Source organism: Physeter macrocephalus, chromosome 10 (assembly GCF_002837175.3).
Source record: "Physeter macrocephalus isolate SW-GA chromosome 10, ASM283717v5, whole genome shotgun sequence".
Taxonomy (NCBI): domain Eukaryota; kingdom Metazoa; phylum Chordata; class Mammalia; order Artiodactyla; family Physeteridae; genus Physeter; species Physeter macrocephalus.
In genome coordinates, this window is record NC_041223.1 from 45,468,830 (window position 1) to 45,493,030 (window position 24,201).

At 39.9% G+C, this 24,201-nt stretch overlaps 1 protein-coding gene across 1 annotated transcript in view; it reads left to right on the plus strand.

Moving 5' to 3' along the window:
• The first annotated feature begins 10,521 nt into the window (after positions 1–10,521).
• Positions 10,522–24,201, plus strand: part of FRK (fyn related Src family tyrosine kinase) — a 94,748-nt gene continuing 81,068 nt past the window's right edge. The window contains exon 1 of the mRNA XM_024115572.1: positions 10,522–10,892. Coding sequence (XP_023971340.1) covers positions 10,522–10,892 — 371 coding nt within the window. The remainder of the gene's footprint in view (positions 10,893–24,201) is intronic.

The following is a 24,201-nucleotide window of genomic DNA, read 5'->3' on the forward strand; positions in this document are numbered from 1 at the left end:
TTATTCCTTATTTAGCTCTGTATCTCCCTTTGTACTGACAGTATTGATCTGGTCACATTTTTGATTTACAATAATGTCCTTACACAGGACAGACTATGCTTTTTTTTAACTTAATGTTATAACCCTCAGCACTAGCCCAGTGCCTGACACATGATAGGAGCTCAGTAAATATTTGTTGACTCAGTGAAGCAAAGGAGATGAGCCCTGAGGATGACTGAAATAAATAATTGCCAATAGGCAAGTCACAGTTTTATAGCAGTCACTAGAGTGTACTTCCTTCAACCAGTCCATTAGTAACATGGTTTAATCTTCTAAAGTGTGAGTGTTACACACAATTGCTTCTGATAAGCTAGCAGATGAGTGTTTTTGTAATTGAACAAAATTCTGATTGCATCGAACACTAACTGGGCAATGGAGCTTTAGCAGATGACCTCCAGTGGCTGGAGACAGACCCTCTGCTGGAGGCCAGAGTGAAGAGTGGTTAAGAGGGAGGTTTGTCACATTCTATACATTTGGGGCTAGGTTTGTAACATGGATTTGTAACTCAATTCATATGTACTCTTTTAAGTTTTGATATTCTGTAGTTTCTCTTAACTGAGGAGATGTGAAAATGTGTACAGTCAACCATACTATAATGAATACTCCTTTCTGAAGATGAGCATAGCACACAGATTATAGGCTTTTCATGCTAATGTGAAACAACAAATGCATATATCACTCTGTACATGGGGGTCAAGATGTTACTTATGGTTTAAATTCAATTGTGGAAATGAAAACTACCTTCTAATAGGCTTTTATAATATGTTGAACATACTTACCTTGATGATTCTCCAAGGAGCATTAATCCTCTGAGACCTGGTTACATTTCCAAGATGATCAACCATTTTTCAAGGTCCAGGACAGCAATTACACCAAGTACAAGTCTGTAAATTGTTGTGCCATACAAACCCCTACATATTACCTGGTTTAACAAGAGATTTTCAATATAAATATTGCTAAAACATCATTATTATGAGCTTAGTTATTAAAATGACAAGAGCTTGAAAAAAATCTAACCATCTAAAGTCTTTTATTATTTTTGAAAATTTATTAGAGGTATTTATCTGAAGTCAACCAAAATATTTTTTAAACCTTGACTTTATTAAATAGTAGGAATTTATGAATAGGATTGGTTTTTCTTTTAAATCAAGGAACAAATGAAAAGAAATGCTTAAAAACATGAGACAATTAGACAATAACCATTTATATGAGCAGTGGAAACCTAAATGTGGTTCCTTAGGAATAGTTCAATATCGAAATAAAGAATGCCAAATATACTACTTATTTATCGAGACACAAAAAAAGGCCTAGCTGAACAGGAAATTCTTGAAGCTCTGCCCAATTACTTGGCGTGGACATTGGAAAATTCTAAATCTGGGAAGTTTTGTATAATAATATTTTTCTTTGTTTTTATATAAAATCATGTATGTATAAGTAAGAACCAGTACATTTGTTATTATTGCTAATGACTAACAGAAATAAATCAATTACAATCTCTTTCAATTGGAGAATGCCTATTAGACGTATGGCAATATTCTTTTTACCCCTTGGGTTAGGATTTTGTAAATACTCTTGGAATTTTGCAAATACCAAAAAATACTAAGAATGCTAAAATTACTACTGGGATTTATTGTATCATAAATGCAGCATTATAAGAAAGGGAAGCCTGGGTTCAGGCTACATGATTCATGCACATCATAATTAGAAGGATACAAAATAAGCTGTCCAGACTGTAAATCAGGAGATTGGAGTCCTACCCCAGAGCTCACATAATCTTCTTCTGGGATCTTGGATAGGGTCACATCAAAATGATCCTTGGTCCTTTCATCTTCTACTCCTTAAGTCCTCTTTCCCCCAACTATGACAACCACAGATTGTATGGAATCCTCTTTTGACTGGACTTCTTGAAGAGGACTGCCGTGTGGTAGAGAGGAAGGATCCTCCCGGGCAGGAGTGCTGCGTATTCCTTTATCATCAATATAGTAGCTCAGTGACCTGAAGCAAGTCACTTCCTCATTTCTGAGCTATTTCCTTCATTCCAAAATGAGGTAATTGGACTAAATGGTCTTTAAAATCTCTTTCAGGATGGAAAGAGACTAGACAATAGCATTACTTTCAAAGGTAAATGATTGTCAGCTGAGCATTTGCTGATGTCCCACTCAGAGAAGCAAGCTGTGATTTGTCACTAAATTCTGCTACACAAACTGTAGTCTAGAAATCAGCAGCATGGGCATCCTCTGGGACTTCATTGGAAATGCAGACTCCCAGGCCTCACCCCAGATCTACAGAATCAGAATTTACGTTTTTACACGATCCTCAGATGGTTCAAAAGCACATTCAAGTTTGAGGAGCAGCCGGGCTAGGTCAGGTTTGTGAGTGTTGATGACTGCTCAGCTCTGCTTTGTGTGAAAGGTGAGAGAGAGAGAAGGTAGCCCAAAGCCCCAGCCAGTTTCCCTTAACCATCTGCAGGTCTCCCAGCCTGAATCCTTTCTTGTTTGATGTGACAAATTAAGCAGAGTTGAGTCTGCTCTGTACCTGGATAAGACCTCCTGGAAATGTCAGGTGAGGGTGGCCTTTAGTTCTCAAAAGACACCAGCTCTTGTGTTTCTTCTGGATCTTTACACTTGCTTTCCCTCTACCTGGGGCACTTTCTTTCACTCCCCTTTTCACTTGGGTAACTCATATTCTTTCTTCAAGTCTCAGTTTAGATGTCATTTCTTATTTCTAACTGCCCTCTTTTCCCACATGCCTATCTGGGATAGATTTCTCTTCTGTACGTTCCAACCTATCTCATTAACAGAGAAATTGGGGTGTGTGCGTGCATGTGTGCACACACACAAACACACAATCTATTCACTAATGACGCTGTTAACTTACATGGCTCATACAGACCTATTCTCAGACTTCTCAGAGGTCCTTCCATGCTGAAAGCAAGAGCAAGAAAGAGACTCCTCCACCCCATCCATGGGGCTAGGACATAATAGATTGAACAAAAGCATCCTAGTGTTCTATAACATTATTTTATCATTTAAAATTTTATAATAAATGTTGGTATTTTGGAATCTTTTAATGCCAAATCTTAACATAAAATATAAGATTGAAACGTACTTTAGTTGATCTACTGGGGGCGATGCAGGTGTAATTTTATGTTATTTTATTTTATTTATTATTATTATTTTTGGGGGCTGTGTTGGGTCTTCACTGCTGCACGCGGGCTTTCTCTAGTTGTGGTCAGCAGGGGCTACTCTTCATTGCAGTGTGCAGGCCTCTCATTGCGGTGGCTTCTCTTGTTGTGGAGCACAGGCTCTAGGCATGCAGACTTCAGTACTTGCAGCACGCGGGCTCAGTAGTTGTGCCACGTGGGCCCTAGAGCGTGCAGGCTTCAGTAGTTGTGGCGCGTGGGCTCAGTTGTTGTGGCTCGCAGGCTCTAGAACTCAGGTTCAGTAGTTGTGGTGAACGGGCTTAGCTGCTCCGTGGCACGTGGGATCTTCCCAGACCAGGGATCAAACCCATGTCCCCTGCACTGGCAGGCGGATTCTCAACCACTGTGCCACCAGGCAAGTCCTGTAATTTTAATTTTAGTTCATACAAACTTATAAGTTGATATTTTCCTGAAAGAAATATGAGAATGAACGGATGATGAGAGATGGAGAGAGTGATACAGCTGCGGAGGGTGAGAACTAAGAAATGACGGGTGGGATAGCAGTCATATGGAGAGAATTTCTGGGGAAAACCAGAGATATTAAAAGAGGTTTTAAAAGGATGTTTTCTCATGCAGTGTAACTGTCTTCTTCACATCCTCACAGATCCATAGTTTTAGCTACGTATGTAGCAGTGCTTTTGGAAATGGATATGTTTCCTTCATTTTGCTTTTGTTTGAAGTGGGAGTGAGCTGGGAATGTGATAATTTCCTACAACTGTTTTTAGTAGTACAAGGAGAGGGCACAGGTACCCCAGGGGTGGCCCAGTTACATATTTTCATAATAACAGCTAATATTTATTGGGCAGCTACCATGTCCTGGACCGTGGGCTAAATATTTTAACGCATTTTCTCATTTAATTCTTATAACTCTACGAGGTAAATGTTAGTGTCTAGGAATTGTCAGCATTTTACAGATAAAGAAACTGAGGCTAGGCGGTCAATAATTTATCCAAGACCACAGAGCCAAAGAGTGCCAAGGGAACAGGAATTCTCACCCCCAAGCCATGCTACCTCCTTGTGATAGTGCACCAGAGACCTCCACCCAAACGACATCGATTAAACAAGCTATGCGGGCTTTCCTGGTGGCGCAGTGGTTGAGAGTCCGCCTGCCGATGCAGGGGACACGGGTTCGTGCCCCGCTCTGGGAGGATCCCACGTGCCGCGGAGCGGCTGGGCCCGGGCCCCTGAGCCATGGCCGCTGAGCCTGCGCTCCGCAACGGGAGAGGCCGCAGCAGTGAGAGGCCCGTGTACCGCAAAATAAAAACAAAAACAAGCTATGCTATTTGGGTTTATTTCTTCAGCCAGTTGTGATTCTATCTAACTTTACTGTTATCTCATGTACATTAGAAAAGTCTTTTCCGTAGCAATATTGAGTAAGGGTTAAACTTTTGAGAGGAGTTAAACCCCAGCAGAGTCATGGCTCTACTAATCTTATTTTGCAAATGGAGTTTGGAATTAGCCAAGAAACTTAAAAGATTAACCCTAGGAATCATACTTTAACACTATATATGCTCATGCTCTGTCTACCCAGCCACAAATTTTCTATCGCAGGCTTGTCAAAATATCAGAAGGGCTTAAGGAAAACAAACAAACAAACAGACTTCTAGGTGTTTCCGTTTTCTATCATTTGGGGGAATTGTGATGGTCTTTAACAGACTAGAGAGAGTCTCCAAGATTACTAAAATAATTTTGCTGCTAGATAGATGAGAACCTTGATTAATGAAGTATTTGTTTAACAGGCAAGGACAAACCACCTGGGTGAAACATGTTTACTTATTTCCATTTTAGAAAAGGCTTATCAGCTGCTTCTAGGAGATTGTATACATGAGAATATTCAGTCCTTTTTGAAAGCAAATGGGACTTCCCTGGTGGTCCAGTGGTTAAGACTGTGCTTCCACTGCGGTGGGCACAGGTTTGATCCCTGGTCGGGGAACTAAGACTCTGCATGACGTGCGGTGTGGCCCAAAATAAAAAATAAAAATAAAAAATAATAAAAAGAAAGCAAGTTCTTTATCCCTTTACAGATATCTCTAGAATATTTTTTTCAGTATCATGCTGAAATCTAGACATACTATGCCTATTTCATGTCTTTGATAGTGCCAAAGAAAGAAGCAAAGAGCTTTAAAGAGGTTTTGCCAGTTTTTTAATTAAAAATTTTTTAAATGTTTTCTTCCAAGCTGAACTGATTTACTTGCAAGCAAGAGAACTCATATCAGTAAAGAAATTCACTGCATAGTTCACTGAGGGGAAATGTCATGGTTTCTGAAGTGTTAGAAATGGAGTTTCCTGGTTACACGCTTTAAGTATTGAAAACATACCCTTTGGATAGGACAGAATGAGTCCCGTGTTGGCTGATGTTTAAAGTAGTCCATTGTCATTGGTCAGGAAAAATACTTCAGTTACGAAGAGTTAAGGATCTAACGTGCAATGGCTCCTCAAAGTTCATATCTTTCAACAGTTTTAGCTTGTTTCAACTAATGCTGAACAGCATTTGGCTTTGATATTCCCTAAGTGCTGCTGTAAGTGAAAAATTTCCCCTTTATTATAGCAATTCCTATGACAAAAGAAAATCGAGGTTAATTTGGCATCTTTTTTTCTTTTTTCATTTTTGAGTCCATGTTGGCTTCTAATAATTAAGATGTCTGCTGGAGGTCCAGCCATCTTAACTGAGTTTCAGGCAAGAGGAAAAAGAAGAGAGGGAAGGGAAAGAGAGTAGATCCTCCAGCTGAGTCTGCCTTTTTTAAGGGACTTTCCTGAAACCCCACCCAATGACTTCTGCTTACTTTCTTCTTGGCCACTTCTCGTTGTAAGAAGTCTGCAGCCTTTCACTTCTATAAAAGTAAGGTTCTGTTAGTAGGAAGAACAAACTGGACATCGGATAGGCAAGTAGATGTTTTTGTCTCAGGGAGAAAGAAAGTGCAAGGATTTGCAGATGTAGATATATTTTTTGATGCAAGAAAAGGACATTGAATCGGTTAATATTGAACAGATTTGGAATTTCTGTGACAAGTTCACCATTAGAGCAAAAGGATATCTGTAGAGAGTCTAAGAAGAACGGCGGACGATTTGGAAGAGTGCTACTAGAAAATGAGGAGAACCGCATCTAAGTGGACCGGCATGTAAAAGAATGAGCAGAGCTAAGGGCTTAGCAGGAGTTGGAGATCATTAATTTGTCCTGGTATAAAACTGAGTAGCTGTGGGATTTTTTCTGTTGCAGTGCTCAGCAAATCAGACACAGGAGCATGGCTCAATTCATTTAATGCTGTGTGTATGTTGGATGTGGGGTTGCAGGAGCTAGTAAAACTCAAGGAAAATAAAAATTGTTTTGGCAGAAATGGACAAGGAGGTTCTAAAGGAGGTATGGGATTTTTATTCAGGCCTCAAAATGCAGGCAGAAGTCTGTTGGGAGGAGAAGGAATACCAAGAAAAAGCATGGCAAAGGAGACAGGATCAGAGGTGGGAATGAACAAGACCTACTGGAGACACAGTAAACCTATTTGGCTGAGTGGGAGCGTTAACATAAGGCAGTAACGGAAGGAGGATGTTGAAAGGGTACATCTGATAAAGATCCGATAAAGTACAAATTCTTTCATCTTGAATTCCAAGCCGTATCTTCCAGGAAATGAGGATCTGTTGAAGGTTATTGTGCAGGAGAGTGATTTAAGATTAATGTGGTGCCAGTGTGCGGTAAGGATGGGAAGGAGAGTGTCTGTAGGCAGGAAAACCGGTTTAGGAGGCTGGCAAAGGAATCTAACATTTGGGAAACAATGCGTGGAAAAAAGGGGACTAAGAGACAATAGACAGAAAGTCACTATCCTTTGTGGTCCCAGCTCTTTTCACGCTCTTTGCTCTCATTCGTGAATACTTGTATACGTGTTTATCTTACCCCAGTGGCTCCTTCCCTTCCCTTCCCTTCCTTCCTTCTTTCCTTCCTTCCTTCCATCCTTCCTTCCTTCAACAAATACTTATTGAGTATTTACTGTTTACATACTGGACATTGTACAAGGCACTGAAGATTCCAAGAAGGAAATTTTATTCTCCTGGGGAAAGCAAACAAGTAAGGGTATCAAGTGGAATTTAATAGGAGACCAAGTAGAAGTGTGTGTGCCAGGTTTTAGGGGCACACAGAGTAGAGGCCCTTAATCTATTATGGCAGAGAAGGTGCTACTTGAACCTGCCTGGAAAAATCACAAGGAAGTCACCAGGGGAGCAGGTAGAGAAAGGAGCAAAGGTGCAGCAGGAAAGAGGGCCTTGGGCTTCAGGGGCAGCTGGTGGCTTGGTGAGCCTGCATCACAGTGTGTATATGTAGGAGTAAAGGGCCGTGAGGTTTGAGAAGTTACCAGAGCCTTGTGTGTCCTGATAAAGACAGCAGGTTCTATTCCAAACATGTTGGAGATCCCTGAAGGATCTTACACAGAAGAATATTAGCCTTTTTTTAGAGTCATTGAAACACAGGAGTTAAAATCTCAGACTCTGGAGTCAGATTGAGACCAGGGTGTTACTCATGGTTCAGCCACGTGGGGGCTGTGTGACCTTGGGCAAGTTACTTAACCTCTCTGCTTCAGTTTCTTCTTCACTAAAATTTAAAAAAATACTACCTTCTTCACAGGTATTGTTGTTTTTTATTTTCTGAGAGTTAAATGATGTATCATTTGTAACATTCTTAGCACAGTGCCTGGCACATAGAAAGCCCTCAAAACTGATAACTACTTTTACTAGTACTTATATCACCTCTGGCATTGTTACTATTATAAAAACTGCTCTGGGAGTGGTGTGCAAGATGAGTCAGAAATACAAGATAAGCTGGAGGAAAGGGGATTAGTTACGAACCCTCTGGAATAATCTAGGGAAGAATATTTGTTTTGTCCAACACCCAGCTGTCATTCAGAAGGAATAAAAAAATGTAGAATAAATGGAAAGACAGACAAGTGGAATTTAGTGATTGATTAGCTCAAAGAAACCAGGGAAAGAGTTAAAGATGACTGCAAGGCTTCAAGCTTGGGTGACTGTAGAATTCTGGTGCTATCGACACAAGGAAACCCTTTCTCTCCCCACCCCTTGCCTCAGGTTTCTCAGGCCATTGCTTACCTGATGTCTTTGGATGGCTGGTTTCTTTCTTCAGTTTCATTCACTAGCTCAGTGACTGTGCTGTGCAGGTCTGCCACTCTGTCTTTTTCTGGAATACCTTGTCATAACCATAATTGAGGCATATTTGAATTTAGAAACTTCAAATTTCTTAAGTCTTAAACTCCACTTACAAATTGGTTTTGAATATACATCTTCTCTAGTTGCTTCCAACTCTTATTTCATATTCTAGATCATGTAGATATCTCTGGAAGGACTTTAGTATCTATGCCTCTAGGGGCATTAATAGGATCCTACACCTTTTACAATTAATATTGTGTTTGGAACAAAATATTCTGTGGCTTCTCAATATTATATAATCATTATTTTCTCTTCTGTTTTATATTGGAATTATATTTTCGGTCCCATATCACAAACAAACAAACAAACCTGGCTTGGCTTTTGGCTTTTCTCTTCCTGCCAAATTAGTACTTTCTACTCTGACTCTGAAGACAATTGGAGAAACCTAGAACATGAGATCTTGTTTTAACCAAATGATCTGTCCACCATGAATGCCTGATTTTAGTACAGGAAAATAGCAGGAGGGGCTAAGGCCACGGTCCTCTGGTTGTCTTTCTTTTCTTCTTTTTTTCTTTTTCTTGAGTTCAGTTATTCTGATTACTAAAAATGCCTTGCTATTTGACAAAGAACAGGAATTTTGAGTTTGTACTGGGGTTAGGTTAGCCAAGTTCAAGGCTCCAGCAACATTTAGAGAAATTGTTTTTAAGAGAGCAACTTGGTAATAAAGGCCTTATACAAAAAGAAGTGACACATCATAAACAAGTCTGCAGTGTTCTCTACTAGTGAAAATGGCCTTGTGTTGACCCATCTAAACTTACTGCCTAGGTGTTCTTGGGATGCAGGGCACCCATTTGTGAGACAGCTGCCCTGAACTAGGGGAAGTAGAGCAAAACTCACTGCCTATCGCGATGGCTGCCCTGATGTCGGCTTCATTAGTTCCTGAGCTCCTGCCAATGACGTTAGCAAGAGCTAGTGCAGACCTGGAGTCAAAGTTGAATAGAAGGAGCTTCCACAGCAGCTCACATGCAGCCCTCCTACTCTTTCTCTCCGCTGGTCACCTAGTCTGTGCGTGTGTGTGTGTGCGTGTGTGTGTGTGTTTCTGAAATAGTACATGAAGGATGGGAAATTACATGTCTGTGGGAAAATGCAGTGTTTCGGTTTCTCACCGTTTTAGTCAGCTGCTCTTGTATTTTTCCAGACTGTAAATGTATTTTGAGGCTATTAAAATCTATTCACAGTGATTAAAAAAAAAGGTAGGAACTCAATGGCTCTTTCCCAATTGCCATTTTGTCCAGTAACAAATACCCAAACACTTTAATTTTCCATTTTATTCCCCCTAGTGGTGGCAAAGCTATCCTACTCGTCCTTATGGAAGAAAAATATCTCTGCCTTTAATTTCTGTGCTGGTAGCATAGCAGGACAAAATGCTCCCTGGGCTAGCCTGTCTGTCCAGGAGCATGGATTTTGACAGCTGCTTTTAAGAGTTTGGCTCCCTGGTGAGGGCGCTAGTCTCTCGGGTGTGGGAGAAGGGAGAGGTAGAGAGGACGGGAATCCCATTTAGATCACAGACACAAAAGAACCAGGAAGTAAGAAGAAATTATTACCGTCTGTTCCTAGTTCAGGATGTTAAAGGCAGAAGCCTGGGCCGGTTGGTTATTCATTGGCAAAAAAGAAAGAGCAGTGAGGGTCAGGACTGGTCAAACCACAGAGACAGACCTGACGCGGGAGAGAGCTGCTGGCAAAGGTAAGACGTGGAGATCTTACCTGGAGTTCACCTCTCTCACTTGGTAACTTTTTTTTGGGACAAGAGGCAAGAGGACTCTCTTCTGTTCTCAAATTTATTTTTGTGGTGAGATTCCTAAGCAGACAAGAAGAAGAGGCACTCTCCCACCGAGCAGCTGCCCAGCTCCCACCGGTTTTGCTCTGGGGCAGCAGATACGGCCACAGAAAGCACGCCGGTGAGTCTCTCCAAGCAGGTCCGCCGGACTGCTGGGAACCAGGGCTTGGTACACGCTCCCCAAACCTGGAGGACTGTTGCTGATTTCAAAGTTTCCAGGTGGTGGAAGAGAAAGTGGATCTGCAGAGAGTAAGGGGAGAGGGAGAAGCCCCTCTCCCCCACTGCCCACGGGGGCGCCATGGGTAACATCTGCCTGAGGCTCCGGGCGTACCTGGAGCCCTGCCTCCCCTGCTTGTCTCAGGAGGCAGACAAGTCGGTGGTGATTCAGAACCTATGGACGGTCTGCCCCCCCGATCCTCCCCAGGTGCCGCGTCCGGAGCCCGAGAGAAGCCAGGGCCGGTACTTTGTGGCTCTGTTTGATTACCAGGCTCGGACCGAAGAGGACCTGAGCTTCCGCGCGGGCGACAAGCTCCAGGTCTTGGACACGTCCCACGAGGGTTGGTGGCTCGCCAGGCACTTGGAGAAAAGGGCAGACGGCTCCGGCCAGCAGCTGCAGGGCTATATTCCTTCAAACTATGTGGCTGAGGACAGGAGCCTCCTGGCAGAGCCGTGAGTAGTACACACATTTTATTTCTCAGCTCTCTGAGGGTGGGTAATGAGGTTTCCTTCTTACCTATCTGCAAACCCACTAATTTTCAAAGAGCTGCCTAGAAGGTATAAGGAAGTACTGGCAAGAATCTTCTAATTGAAACACACCTATCCTGCTAGGTGAGAGTGAAACTGGAAGGTAACTGTTGAAATGACTTCTATTAACAGTTTGTATACCCACAGGCCCTGGGTGTATTTTCATCAACATAAACGAGTGGTGCATTTAATGCTCTATCTTTTCTTTGGCTGTAAAATAAGTCATGCCTCACTTTAACACAGAACTGCATTTCATTTGCAGGTATATCATAGATCTTGCTTAAACTACACTTGCAAATCTAAAGTCCAGCTCTTTCTTGTTTTAAACTTTTGGAAGCATCAACTCCAGTTCTGACAGGCACACACAGGGGTAACTAATGTAGAAGGTCACATTTAGAAGATGCAACATTTTCCCGGTGAAATCATGACTGGATATTTTTCTTTGAGTCCCAGATATGGAGTAATGCTACCCAAGTTATGATATCTTTTGGGTTTTATTATGATTAGAAACTAGCCAGCTACAGATGTTTAGGAAGTTTTAACAGGAAAAATAATGACATTATTTCTCTAGAGAAGGAGATTAAGACTTTACCCTGATATTTGAATAAATCCTATGAGTTATTATAGTGGAACCAAGGAAGAAAATTTTATGTACTTATGCACATATCCATCCGTCCATCCATCCATCCATGCAAGTGTCGGGTGGAGTAGTGGCATGCGGGGAGAAGGGGCAAGGTTATGCTAGTGGTAGTTGAATATAAAGTAGATAAAGCAAGGTCTTGACAATGGATACTTGGGGTCTGGTGTGTTGAGAAGCAGGCGCAGACTGCTACTTTACCCTAAACTTCTTCCTGCCTGGTTCCAGTGAAACCTAAGACTGGGAATGTCTCTCAGGACTCATTTTATAGAGTGGGTCCTTAGTAGAGAAACCTCTGGGGATTCACTCATTTTCTCATGTGTTTTTTCTTTTGATGTGAGCTGCAGCATCCCTTACTGGCCCAGGGAATAAAATTGTAGGAAGAGCCATGGTGCATTGTTGCTGCTTTCCAAACTCAAATTCAAATACAAAAGGGGGTTAGGGGGCTTTTGAGATTCTTTCCAACGCCAAGGGCCTATAAATGTTAGGAAGCATCTTATTTTACACCTAGATAGAAATGAACTGAAATCTAGAATTTTGACAAATGGAATTGATCAGTTCTCAAATGAGAAAATCACCTGTATGAACATTTATTTCTGTGATAATCTATACGAAATATCCTTACTTATTCATTGAATGCTTAGTTATGTGCATTTATGACATGATTTTCACTACTACATGACTTCCATGTAAGGTATGGTATTATGTGTGTTTTATATTAAGTGTAACATATACTATTAAATTAATGCTGTAATATTAATACTAGTGCCTTGAATTCATAATCTACTAGTCTTGGATATTTTCAATTCATTTAATTGCTTAGGACCTCCATTTCCTCATCTGTAAGGTCTCTGGGGTCTCCTAGCCCTCTAGATTCCCTGATTATCTGGGAACATGACTTCTAACGTTTCAAGTGTAGTGGTTCAGCTACATTCATACCTGACAGAACAGCAAATGCTGAAGAGAGCAAGTAAATTGAAACAAGACAAGCAATTCAAAAGAGATAATGTTTTGGGTAACAGGATCAAGCACAGCACCCTTACTTATTTAGATTCTTTTTGCCTGTCAAAGACAAAATAAGACAACTAAAGTACTGTGGATATTTTTTCATTCTCAGGGGCTGTCTGTAGCCAAGAATACTCTTCCCTCTGTATATAACTCCTGACCTTTCCCCTTGGAATTTCTTCGCAGCAGTGTTCTCCTGTGTCACTACCATCTGGTGTCTCTGTGGTGGGCCTTTCTTGGGATCTTCGCATCCACTGGGATAAAAACTTGTTGCCCAGGTGCTGCTGTTATGCCTCCTGGTCAGCATGAGCAACTTGTTAACTTTTAAGTGTACACCATGGCTTTCACCTGTGAACCCAGTTTGCTAATGAGGGTTCTTGCCCCCAAATGGCGAAATTGCTTCAATACTTTTAGTGCAGGTGGCTATAGCCTCTAGAATTTCACCCCATTTCAAGTAGAAGCAATTTTAACTTAGTCTTCTAAGTGAGGGTGTCCAAGTGACCCACAGTGCCTTAATACCCAGGGAATTATTTAAAAGAAACTTCTTTTAATAACTTTCAAACTTGTACTTCATTTTTTTCCTTATGAATACTATTAAAGTTAACGTTTATTTTACAATGAGCTCAGTATACAGTATTAAGTGAAGATTATTGTTTATATTCACATGTGTGAGATGAGGGGCAATGGGGAACCAATGAAAGTTGAGTCATCTAGTTCCTTATTAGACTAGTTTAGTGAATGCATTTTCGTGTTCATCTGTTAATGCCTTTATTCTTGACTTGCATTAATAAGAAGACAGTGCAAATAGGTTTGGAGTTATCAGCGGCAGGGCAAATCGGGTAAGTTTCAGTGTTTGGTTTGTTTCTTTTAACACTAGGAAGTAAAGGTGTTAAAAAAAAGAACGACTATTATTAAAAGATAAAGCAATTTTATAATTGACTAGTAAATTCCACCTAGAAATGCTTTACCTTTTCTGAATATTTTCCATTAAGTGATAAAATAAACCCATTCTTAATGATTTATTTTGTTTCTAGGAAGAATCATTGTTTTATCTTATCTTCAGTTTGAATTCCTAGATCCTTTCATTGATGAGTGTTTTCCTTCCACATCTTCAACATGGAATCCCTCAAAAATCTTGCTCTTAGGCTCTGATTACTCAGTACTCTCTGTACACTTTTAAAATTCATAGTGTTTTTAGAGATATAGTTAAAGTTCACCCCAAAAATAATGGTATGGAAATTACATACGAATCATGGAGCCAAGAGCAATGGCTTTAAATTGCATTGTTTTTATTATTAAAAAAATTCAAGTAATGCAATATGTTGATGAAAAGCAAAATGATGAGCAATTATATAATTTACCCAAAGCGTCATTCATCTACAAAGAGTTTAAAAGTTGTTTGCCTAATTGTTTAAGTGTGCTTTATGCTAAATTGCTCTAGGCTCAGAATTACTTTGTGGAAAAATTTTCCTACTCCTCTTACTGCCATGTAAAGGTAGATTATTTCCAATTCCTCTCCTATTCACCATTTTATGGGCTGCCTTGAAAAAGATCCTAAGAATAAATATTTGTAACTTGTAAGTTTGTTGTTAGTTTATGCTTATGGGATAAAAGTGTTAGAATTTTTTGAAGTTTGAAGGTAATGGAATTTCTCTCCATTTGTTTAGGGAATATTTTCCTAATCATGGTCCTCTTTAATGTGTCAGACTAGAGTGCTGTCAAGATTTTATCTAATTTAAAGTCATTGCCATTGTCTGGCTTGAAGAGAGTAGCATGGAGAAATAAAGTAGTATATGCTCACAAAGAGAATTCTCTTACACCACCATCTAAAAATACATTTGCAACTTTACTATTTGGTGATTTGAATACTGCTGAATTTAATAATTATCTAATACAAGTTGTACACATTGTTCCTAGTCATCTTCAGTCTAGATGTCAGTGGATTTCTTTCTCTGCTGGGATATAAAGCCTGCTTTTGAATCTTAAAGACAGAGGAACAAGGTGGTTTAAAAATTTAAATTATTATTAATAAATAAAGAAAAAAGCATCAGAATATTCACAAACCAGTCTGACATATCTACTTGAGTAGATATGAGTAGTTTAAATCACTAGAAAATAGTGAGTAGTTTAAATCACTAGAAAATCACCTATCAGCAAGCAGTCCCATAAATATTCTTTTTTGTTTTTTAAAGATTTTTTTTGGGGCTTCCCTGGTGGCGCAGTGGTTGCGCGTCAGCCTGCCGATGCAGGGGAACCGGGTTCGCGCCCCGGTCTGGGAGGATCCCACATGCCGCGGAGCGGCTGGGCCCGTGAGCCATGGCCGCTGAGCCTGCGCGTCCGGAGCCTGTGCTCCGCAACGGGAGAGGCCACAGCAGAGGGAGGCCCGCATACCACCAAAAAAAAAAAGATTTTTTTTGGTGTGGACCATTTTTAAAGTCTTTATTGAATTTGTTACAATATTGTTTCTGTTTTCTGTTTTGGTTTTTTGGCTGCGAGGCATGTGGGATCTTAGCTCCCCGACCAGGGATCAAACCCGCCCCCCCTGCATTGGAAGGCGAAGTCTTAACCACTGGACCCGGGAAGTCCCTCCTATAAATATTCTTAATCCAGATTATTTATTTCTTTTTCTTTGTGCTAGTTTTCAGGGAAGACTAAATGCATATATGTAGAAATTGAAAACAATATATTTTCAGTTTCTTTCCTCTAAGACAAAGTATACATAGATCTATAGTTTAAGAAACTAAAAAAGACATTTATGTATATAAGTTAAATGCATTATAAAAAAAATATATGGCTGTTTATCAAATTAAATGTTTTGGATAATCCCAAGATAAAAATTTTAAGACAAATAATTTAAATCAACAAAAGCATATTTATATGCCGTGAATGATTAGAAAACTCTATTATTAAATGACTGCATTATAGAATTATAGATGAATTATGAATTCATCTATAGAATTATGATGTAGTCTTCTTTCTTTATCCTTTGATATAAAATAACAATATGACAAATATGTTGCTAAAATAATTTGTAAAAAATTACATTTCAGGTATAATGTTATATGATTTTTAATATTAATATAACTATACTACATTTATATAACTGTTTATCTCAGTTATTTAATGCATTTTTATATACATTGTTACCACTTTTAAGAAAAATGATAATTAACTGCTATTATTAAATACATTTTATAAGAACAATGGCAAAATCACAGAAGTGAGGGAAAGAGGAACCAACTTAACTTCATTAAAGTCACAGTTAAAGTATAAGTGTAATTAATAACAGTTTAAAATAGTTGATTAATAGAAGTAAAACTTGATTACATGCATTTCAAAATACCTTTGAGAAGCAATGAAGTGCCATAGTATGCAGTCATTAAAATAAATCAGGAGTCTTTCTGAATCTTTTCTAAGAAAATTGATAATACTCTGGAAGTTTCAACTGCAATATGCCATTCAGAACCACTCTCTCTTAATAAAAGCATTGATTATATTTTTCTTTTCAGGTTTTTAACAAATTACTAGTAGTGGAAAAAATTTTATGTGAGTGAAATAAACTCACATAAACTACTTTGCTTCAGTCCTAAAGATTAGAACCTACATTCCAACTTTATTGAATTCACTCTTTGAAAAAAAAAAGAAAGATTCTATTGGTTTGTTTTTTCAAATTGGTTTGTTTTTGTTCAAGTGAATTTATTGAAATGTTTGGTTTGTCTCTGTAGGTATATCCTAGTGTTACTTTTTCAAGCATTTCACCAAACTGACATCTAAGTAGACACAACCTTCTATATAGTAAAGTAGGACTGTTGTTAAGCAACTAGTATGTCCTGTGTACTAGGTCTTGAGGGTCCCCAAAGAAAAACAAACAAGACTTTGCCTCAGTTAACTGTCTGGTTTTCAGCTCAGAAAACTCCCTTTGTATTTTCCAACTGCCAATACCACAGTGAGAATCTATATGGTAAATACAAATCAGATAAATTGGGGGGTTTTACTGGTGGATATTTTAACTAGGTCCAAGCGTTAGTGGTACAGAGTTTTGATTGCGGTATAATGCTGGTCGCCCTTTTTGATCTGCCCTGTGGTGTGCTTAAAAACACAGGCTATGGGCCCCAAAGATCTGAATTTGAATCTGGCTCTGTCATAACTTAGCTGTGTGACCTTGAGCAATTTATATTAAATAGGAATAAAAATGACCCCTATCTCATAGGATCGATATGTGACATAAATGAGGTTATTTGTGCAGAAAGCATGCACCATAGAGAACCTGACCATAGTAAGGGTTTGAGAAATGTTATCTGTTATTTAGCTGGGCAATTCTTCCTTCACCTCTGCCTAAATATATAATATTTTGCACACCTCCACTCCAGCCTCAGCTCACAATATTTTCTCCCTATAACAGCACTCACATGCCGAGTGTCTTTACATCTTTCTTCCCTACTTTCCTTCACCTGCGGTCTTGGGCTTTTTATAGGAGTGGGCTCTTCTGCTTACCAACTCTCCCTCCTCTTCTTTTTCTGACCAACTCTCATTCATCCTTCAGGTCTTAGTGTTTATTCCTCTCTCCCTGAAGCCTTTCCTGACATTCTAGACTACATTAGGTCTTCCTGCTCAGAGCCTTTAGCATCATTTGTCATTATTCTCATTTATTTTCTGTAAGACTTGTAAGCTCTGGATGGGGAGGGGGGAAGAGGAGCTATTGCCTTGGGCTCTGGAGCTTACTGTGGTGCCTGTGCCTAATAAACACTCATAAATGTTGGTTGAGTAAATGAATAATTAAATGATGATCGCTTATCTACCAATCTGAGGTCTTTGAAAAAGCAGCTGTCAGAGCCACCTCTTTTCTTCAACTTTTCCTCTCTGAGTTGCTTTTTTACCTACCAGGAAAATCTACTGAGTTTCCTTGTTAAAGGCATTAGGCCATTTTGCATTCTTTTCTCAGTGAATTGTTCATGCCTCAATTTCTGGTTGGACTCATAGTCATAGTAGTATAATTTACAGGCTCCTAGAAATTAGTGGCTTTAATCTGCCCCTAGGGGAGAAATACTAAGGGTGTCACAGACTGATTTGTGTATTCTTTGTAGTGTAGAATGAATATCAAGCCAGGAACTGATTGTGAATCTCACTGAAGTGATATCTAAAAATGACATATATATACGCGGTAAACTATACTGTGGTTAATTTAAAGTAAAGGAATCACTGGCCTGAGTTTTTAATGGACAGAAAACCAAAACCCAGTTTGGAAAATTAATGTTGTGGGGCCAGAGTTGTAATTTCAGTTTTTATGGTGAACAGACATAATTTCAAACTATTATGTGTATGAAATATTTTTCAGTTTGTGCATGTGGAAAATTTGACTCTTTTACTGAATATTAGTAGATTTTCACTGTTACATTCTAAAACATTACCAAACAGAATAATTACATGTTCTTTTCACTAGTTTTCTTACTGTTTAGCTGCTAATTTCTCTGCAGCATTCTCTGACTCCCATTTTTAATGGAAGTTCTTAGCACTGGAAAGATTGGGTCAGTTTTTCTGGGGAAGGTAGTTATGCAGATTAATGCAGCTGGAATAACATTTCAGACCTTCTGATGGCTGTTTTCTTGGGACTGCAACTTTAGCAGTTAGTTTATGTGAATGTTTCTTTGAAGATTAACATAACAGAAGAATTTTGCTAAAATGCATAGATGCAAACATAGAACATGTGATCAGTATTACCCAACTTCTTGCTTGTTTGGCTAATTTCAGGTACTACACTAGACTATCCCTTCTGTAATATCATTTTTTTCTACAAAGTTTTTCAGTTAGGTTTTTTTTTCCTATTTAAAAATTGAATTGATTTTAGTGTTAGCTTCTTTAATTGTTTTATTCATGCTTTCTTTTTTATTGCTAGGACATCTTTTATACTGCCTTTAAATCCAGACTAAATTTCTCAATTAGAGGTTTTTTTCCATTAATTTTGTGCCTTCTTAAGAGTAAAATGAGAATGCAATTCAAGAAATAGTATTACTGAGAACTTTTGAACTTTTTATTAGGGTGCTAATTTGAAAGGCATTTAGAATCTTATTTCAAAATAAATATTGCCACGAACACAAATGTTGCATAGCACGTTGGCAGCATGATTTGGATGATTCAGAAGAATCCTATATAGTTCCAATGAAAGGCCAGTAATTCAATAGATTTAAGTCACTCTAATGCTGTTCCAATATCTGAAAATCAGTTATGACATACCAAGATTCCCATTACAGGAAGGACATTATTGCAATCCCCAGAATTGTGCTGCTTGCAAAGTCACTGCCAGGAAGTCATCTCAGAAGGGTGCCTGTGTCATTTCTGTGAAGTAGGACTCAGGACACTTTCTCCAAAATCTTTTCAGCATTTCTAGTCATTGAAGAAGATACAGTCTATGGGATTCATGTATCCATTCAATAAACTTTTTGTGTATGTTTACTATGTTAAAGGCACTGTTTCTGAGCAATAGGAGACCCCAAATGAATAGGACAATTCTTTTCCTCCAGAGAATTTTATAATTTCTGGAGGTAAGACTATTAAAATAAGAATGATGTCAATGCCTATTAGACAAAGACCACCACGAACACACCTGTAGTAGTTTATTGTATTGTTCATTTCAGGGGAGGAGAACACACACCACGGACAACAGTGGAGCATCTCAGTAAGAGTGTGTTAGAAAGGACACATTACAGGATTTGGGGTTGTGACTCTGGGGATAGTTTAAGGAAGCAAGACTTTGTGCTGGATTGATTGCTGTCAGGAAGTGAGGGTAACTGTATGATTGTGTATTTTAATTAGTCTTATTGAGAAAGAAGGAAGACTAGATCAAGATTAAAGCTATAATTGGTAAAGAAACAGCAGTCACTTATACTAGTCAAGATAGGTGGATGCTTGGTTATTTTTGCTGTTGGACAATGTCCAGGCATTTGTGAGTGTTCAGATATGATAAAGACTGATCCGATCTTGATCGACCTTCAAGATGGCAGAGGAGTAAGACGTGGAGATCACCTTCCTCTCCACAAATACATCAAAAATACATCTACATGTGGAACAACTCCTACAGAACACCTACTGAATGCTGGCAGAAGACCTCAGACTTCCCAAAAGGCAAGAAAATCCTCACATACCTGGGTAGGGCAAAAAAAAAAAAAAAGGAAAAACAGACACAAAAGAATAGGGACAGGACCTGCACCACTGGGAGGGAGCTGTGAAGGAGGAAAAGTTTCTACACACTAGGAAGCCCCTTCACGGACGGAGACGGGGAGTGGGCTAGGGGGAAGCTTCGGAGCCACAGAGGAGAGAGCACAGCACAGCGGAGCGGAGGGCAAAGCGGACAGATTCCCGCACAGATGATCGGTGCTGACCAGCACTCACCAGCCTGAGAGGCTTGTCTGCTCCCCCGCTGGGGCGGGTGGGGGCTGGGAGCTGATGCTCGGGCTTCGGAGGTCGGATCCCAGGGAGAGGACTGGGGTTGGCTGCGTGAACACAGCCTGAAGGGGCTAGTGCGCCACAGCTAGCCAAGAGGGAGTCCGGGAAAAACTCTGGACCTGCCTAAGAGGCAAGAGACCATTGTTTCAGGGTGTGCGAGGAGAGGAGATTCAGAACACCGCCTAAACGAGCTCCAGAGACGGGCACGAGCTGTGGCTATCAACGCGGACACCAGAGACAGGCATGAAACGCTAAGGCGGCTGCTGCCACCAAGAAGCCTGTGTGCAAGCACAGGTCACTATCCACACCTCCCCTCCCGGGAGCCTGTGCAGCCCGCCACTGCCAGGGTCCTGGGATCCAGGGACAACTTCCCCGGGAGAACGCACGGCGCGCCTCAGGCTGGTGCAATGTCATGCTGGCTTCTGCTGTGGCAGGCTTGCCCTGCATCCGTACCCCTCCATCCCCCCGGCCTGAGTGAGCCAGAGCCCCTGAATCAGCTGCTCCTTTAACCCCGTCCTGTCTGGGCAGGAACAGACGCTCTCAGGAGACCTACACGCAGAGGCGCGGCCAAAGCCAAAGCTGAACCGCGGGAGCTGTGCGAACAAAGAAGAGAAAGGGAAATCTCTCCCAGCAGCCTCAGGAGCAGCAGATTAAAGCTCCACAATCAACTTGATGTACCCTGCATCTGTGGAATACCTGAATAGACAACAAATCATCCCAAAATTGAGGCATTGGACTTTGGGAGCAACTGTAGACTTGGGGTTTGCTGTATGCGACTGACTAGTTTCTGATTTTTATGTTTACCTTAGTATAGTTTTTAGCGCTTGTTATCATTGTTGGATTTGTTTATTGGTTTGGTTGCTCTCATTTTCTTTTTTACTTTAAAATTTTTTTTATTTTAATAATTTATTTATTTAATTATTCTTTCTTTCTTTCTTTCTTTCTTTCTTTTCTCCCTTTTCTTCTAAGCCGTGTGGCTGACAGGGTCTTGGTGCTCTGATTGGTTGTCAGGCCTGAGCCTCTGAGGTGGGAGAGCTGAGTTCAGGACATTGGTCCAAAAAAAAAGGATCGTACACCATGATCAAGTGGGCTTTATCCTGGGAATGCAAGGATTCTTCTATATATGCAAATCAATCAATGTGATACACCATGTTAACAAATTGAAGGATAAAAACCACTCGGCCCCACGTAATATCAATTGGCGAGAGCTCTCCCAGAGATCTCCGTCTCAATGATAAGACCCAGCTCCACTCAATGACCAGCAAGCTCCGGTGCTGGACGCCCCATGCCAAACAACTAGCAAGATGGAGCACAACCCAACCCATTAGCAGAGAGGCTGCCTAAAATCATACTAAGTTCACAGACACCCTGCACAGCATAATAAATGAAATTAAAAATTCTCTAGAAGAAATCAATAACAGAATAACTGAGGCAGAAGAACAGATAAGTGACCTGGAAGATAAGATAGTGGAAATAACTACTGCAGAGCAGTTCCTGCCTTGTGCTGATGCCCAAGAGGGTGATGAGAGGTCTTGGTGTTCCAGCCTGGAGTCAGGCCTGAGCCCCTGAGGTGGGAGAGCTGAGTTCAGGACATTGGTCCACCAGAGACCTCTCGGCCCCACGTAATATCAATTGGCGAGAGCTCTCCCAGAGATCTCCGTCTCAATGATAAGACCCAGCTCCACTCAATGACCAGCAAGCTCCGGTGCTGGACGCCCCATGCCAAACAACTAGCAAGATGGAGCACAACCCAACCCATTAGCAGAGAGGCTGCCTAAAATCATACTAAGTTCACAGACACCCCAAAACACACCACCGGATGCAGCCCTGCCCGCGAGAGAGACAAGATCCAGCCCCACCCACCAGAACACAGGCACCAGTCCCCTCCACCAGGAAGCCTACACAAGACACTGAACCAACCTTACCCACTGGCAGCAGACACCAAAAACAATGGGAACTACGAACATGCAGCCTGCGAAAAGGAGACCCCAAGCACAGTAAGTTAAGCACGTGAGAAGACAGAGAAATACACAGCATATGAAGGAGCAAAGTAAAAACCCACAGACCAAACAAATGAAGAGGAAATAGGCAGTCTACCTGAAAAAGAATTCAGAGTAATGATAGTAAAGATGATTCAAAATCTTGGAAAAAGAATGGAGAAAATACAAGAAACGTTTAATAAGGACCTAGAAGAACTAAAGAGCAAACAAACAATGATGCACAGCATAATAAATGAAATTAAAAATTCTCTAGAAGAAATCAATAACAGAATAACTGAGGCAGAAGAACAGATAAGTGACCTGGAAGATAAGATAGTGGAAATAACTACTGCAGAGCAGACTAAAGAATAAAGAATGAAAAGAATTGAGGACAGTCTCAGAGAGCTCTGGGACAACATTAAATGTACCAACATTCTAATTATAGGGGTCCCAGAAGAAGAAGAGAAAAACAAAGGGACTGAGAAAAAATTCAAAGAGATTATAGATGAAAACTTCCCTGATATGGTAAAAGAAATAGTCAATCAAGTCCAGTAAGTGTAGAGAGTCCCATACAGGATAAATCCAAGGCAAAACATGCCAAGACACATATTAATCAAACTATCAAAAATTAAATGCAAAGAAAAAACATTAAAAGCAACAAGGGAAAAACAATAAATAACATATAAGGGACTCCCCATAAGGAGAACAACTGATCTTTCAGCGGAAACTCATCAAGCCAGAAGGGAATGGCAGGACATATTTAAAGTGATGAAAGGGAAAAACCTACAAACAAGATTACTCTACCCAGCAAGGATCTCATTCAGATTCGATGGAGGAATTAAAGCCTTTACAGACAGGCAAAAGCTAAGAGAATTCAGCACCACCAAACCGGCTTTACAACAGATGCTAAAGGAACTTCTCTAGGCAGGAAACACAAGACAAGGAAAAGAGCTACAAAAACAAACACAAAACAGTTAAGAAAATGGTAATAAGAGCATACATATCAATAACTACCTTAAATGTAAATGGATTAAATGCTCGAACCAAAAGACATAGACTGGCTAAATGGATACAAAAACAAGACTCATATATATGCTGTCTACAAGAGACCCAGTTCAGACCTAGGGACACATACAGACTGAAAGTGAGGGGATGGAAAAAATATCCCATGCAAATGAAAATCAAAAGAAAGCTGGAGTAGCAAATCTCATATCAGACAAAATCGACTTTAAAATAAAGACTATTACAAGAGACAAAGAGAGACACAACATAATGATCAAGGGATTAATCCAAGAAGAAGATACAACAATTGTAAATACTTGCACATCCAACCTAGAAGTACCTGAATACATAAGGCAAATGCTAACAGCCATAAAAGGGAAAATCAACAGTAACTTAATAATAGTAGGGGACTTTAACACCCCACTTTCACCCATGGACAGATCATCTAAACTGAAAAGAAATAAGGAAACACAAGCTTTAAGTGACACATTAAACACGATGGACTTAATTGATATTTATAGGACATTCCATCCAAAAACAACAGAATACACATTCTTCCTAAGTGATCATGGAACATTCTCCAGAATAGATCATATCTTGGGTCACAAATCAAGCCTTAGCAAATTTAAGAAAATTGAAATTGTATCAAGTATTTTTTCGACCACAATGCTATGAGACTAGATATCAATTACAGGAAAAAAACTGTAAAAAATAGAAACACATGGGGGCTAAACAATATGCTACTAAATAACCAAGAGATCACTGAAGAAATCAAAGAGGAAATCAAAAAACACCTAGAAACAAATCACAATGAAAACACAATGACCCAAAACCTATGGGATGCAGCAAAAGCAGTTCTAAGAGGGAAGTTTATAGCAATACAATCCTACCTCAAGAAACAAGAAAAATCTGAAACAAACAACCTAACCTCACACCTAAAGCTATTAGAGAAAGAAGAACACTTAAAAAAAATTGAAAGTTACCAGAAGGTAAGAAATCATAAAGATCAGATCAGAAATAAATGAAAAAGAAATAAAGGAAATGATAGCAAAGATCAATAAAACTAAAAGCTGGTTCTCTGAGAAGATAAACAAAATTAATAAACCATTAGCCAGACTCATCAAGAAAGAAAGGGAGAAGACTCAAATCAATAGAATTAGAAATGAAAAAG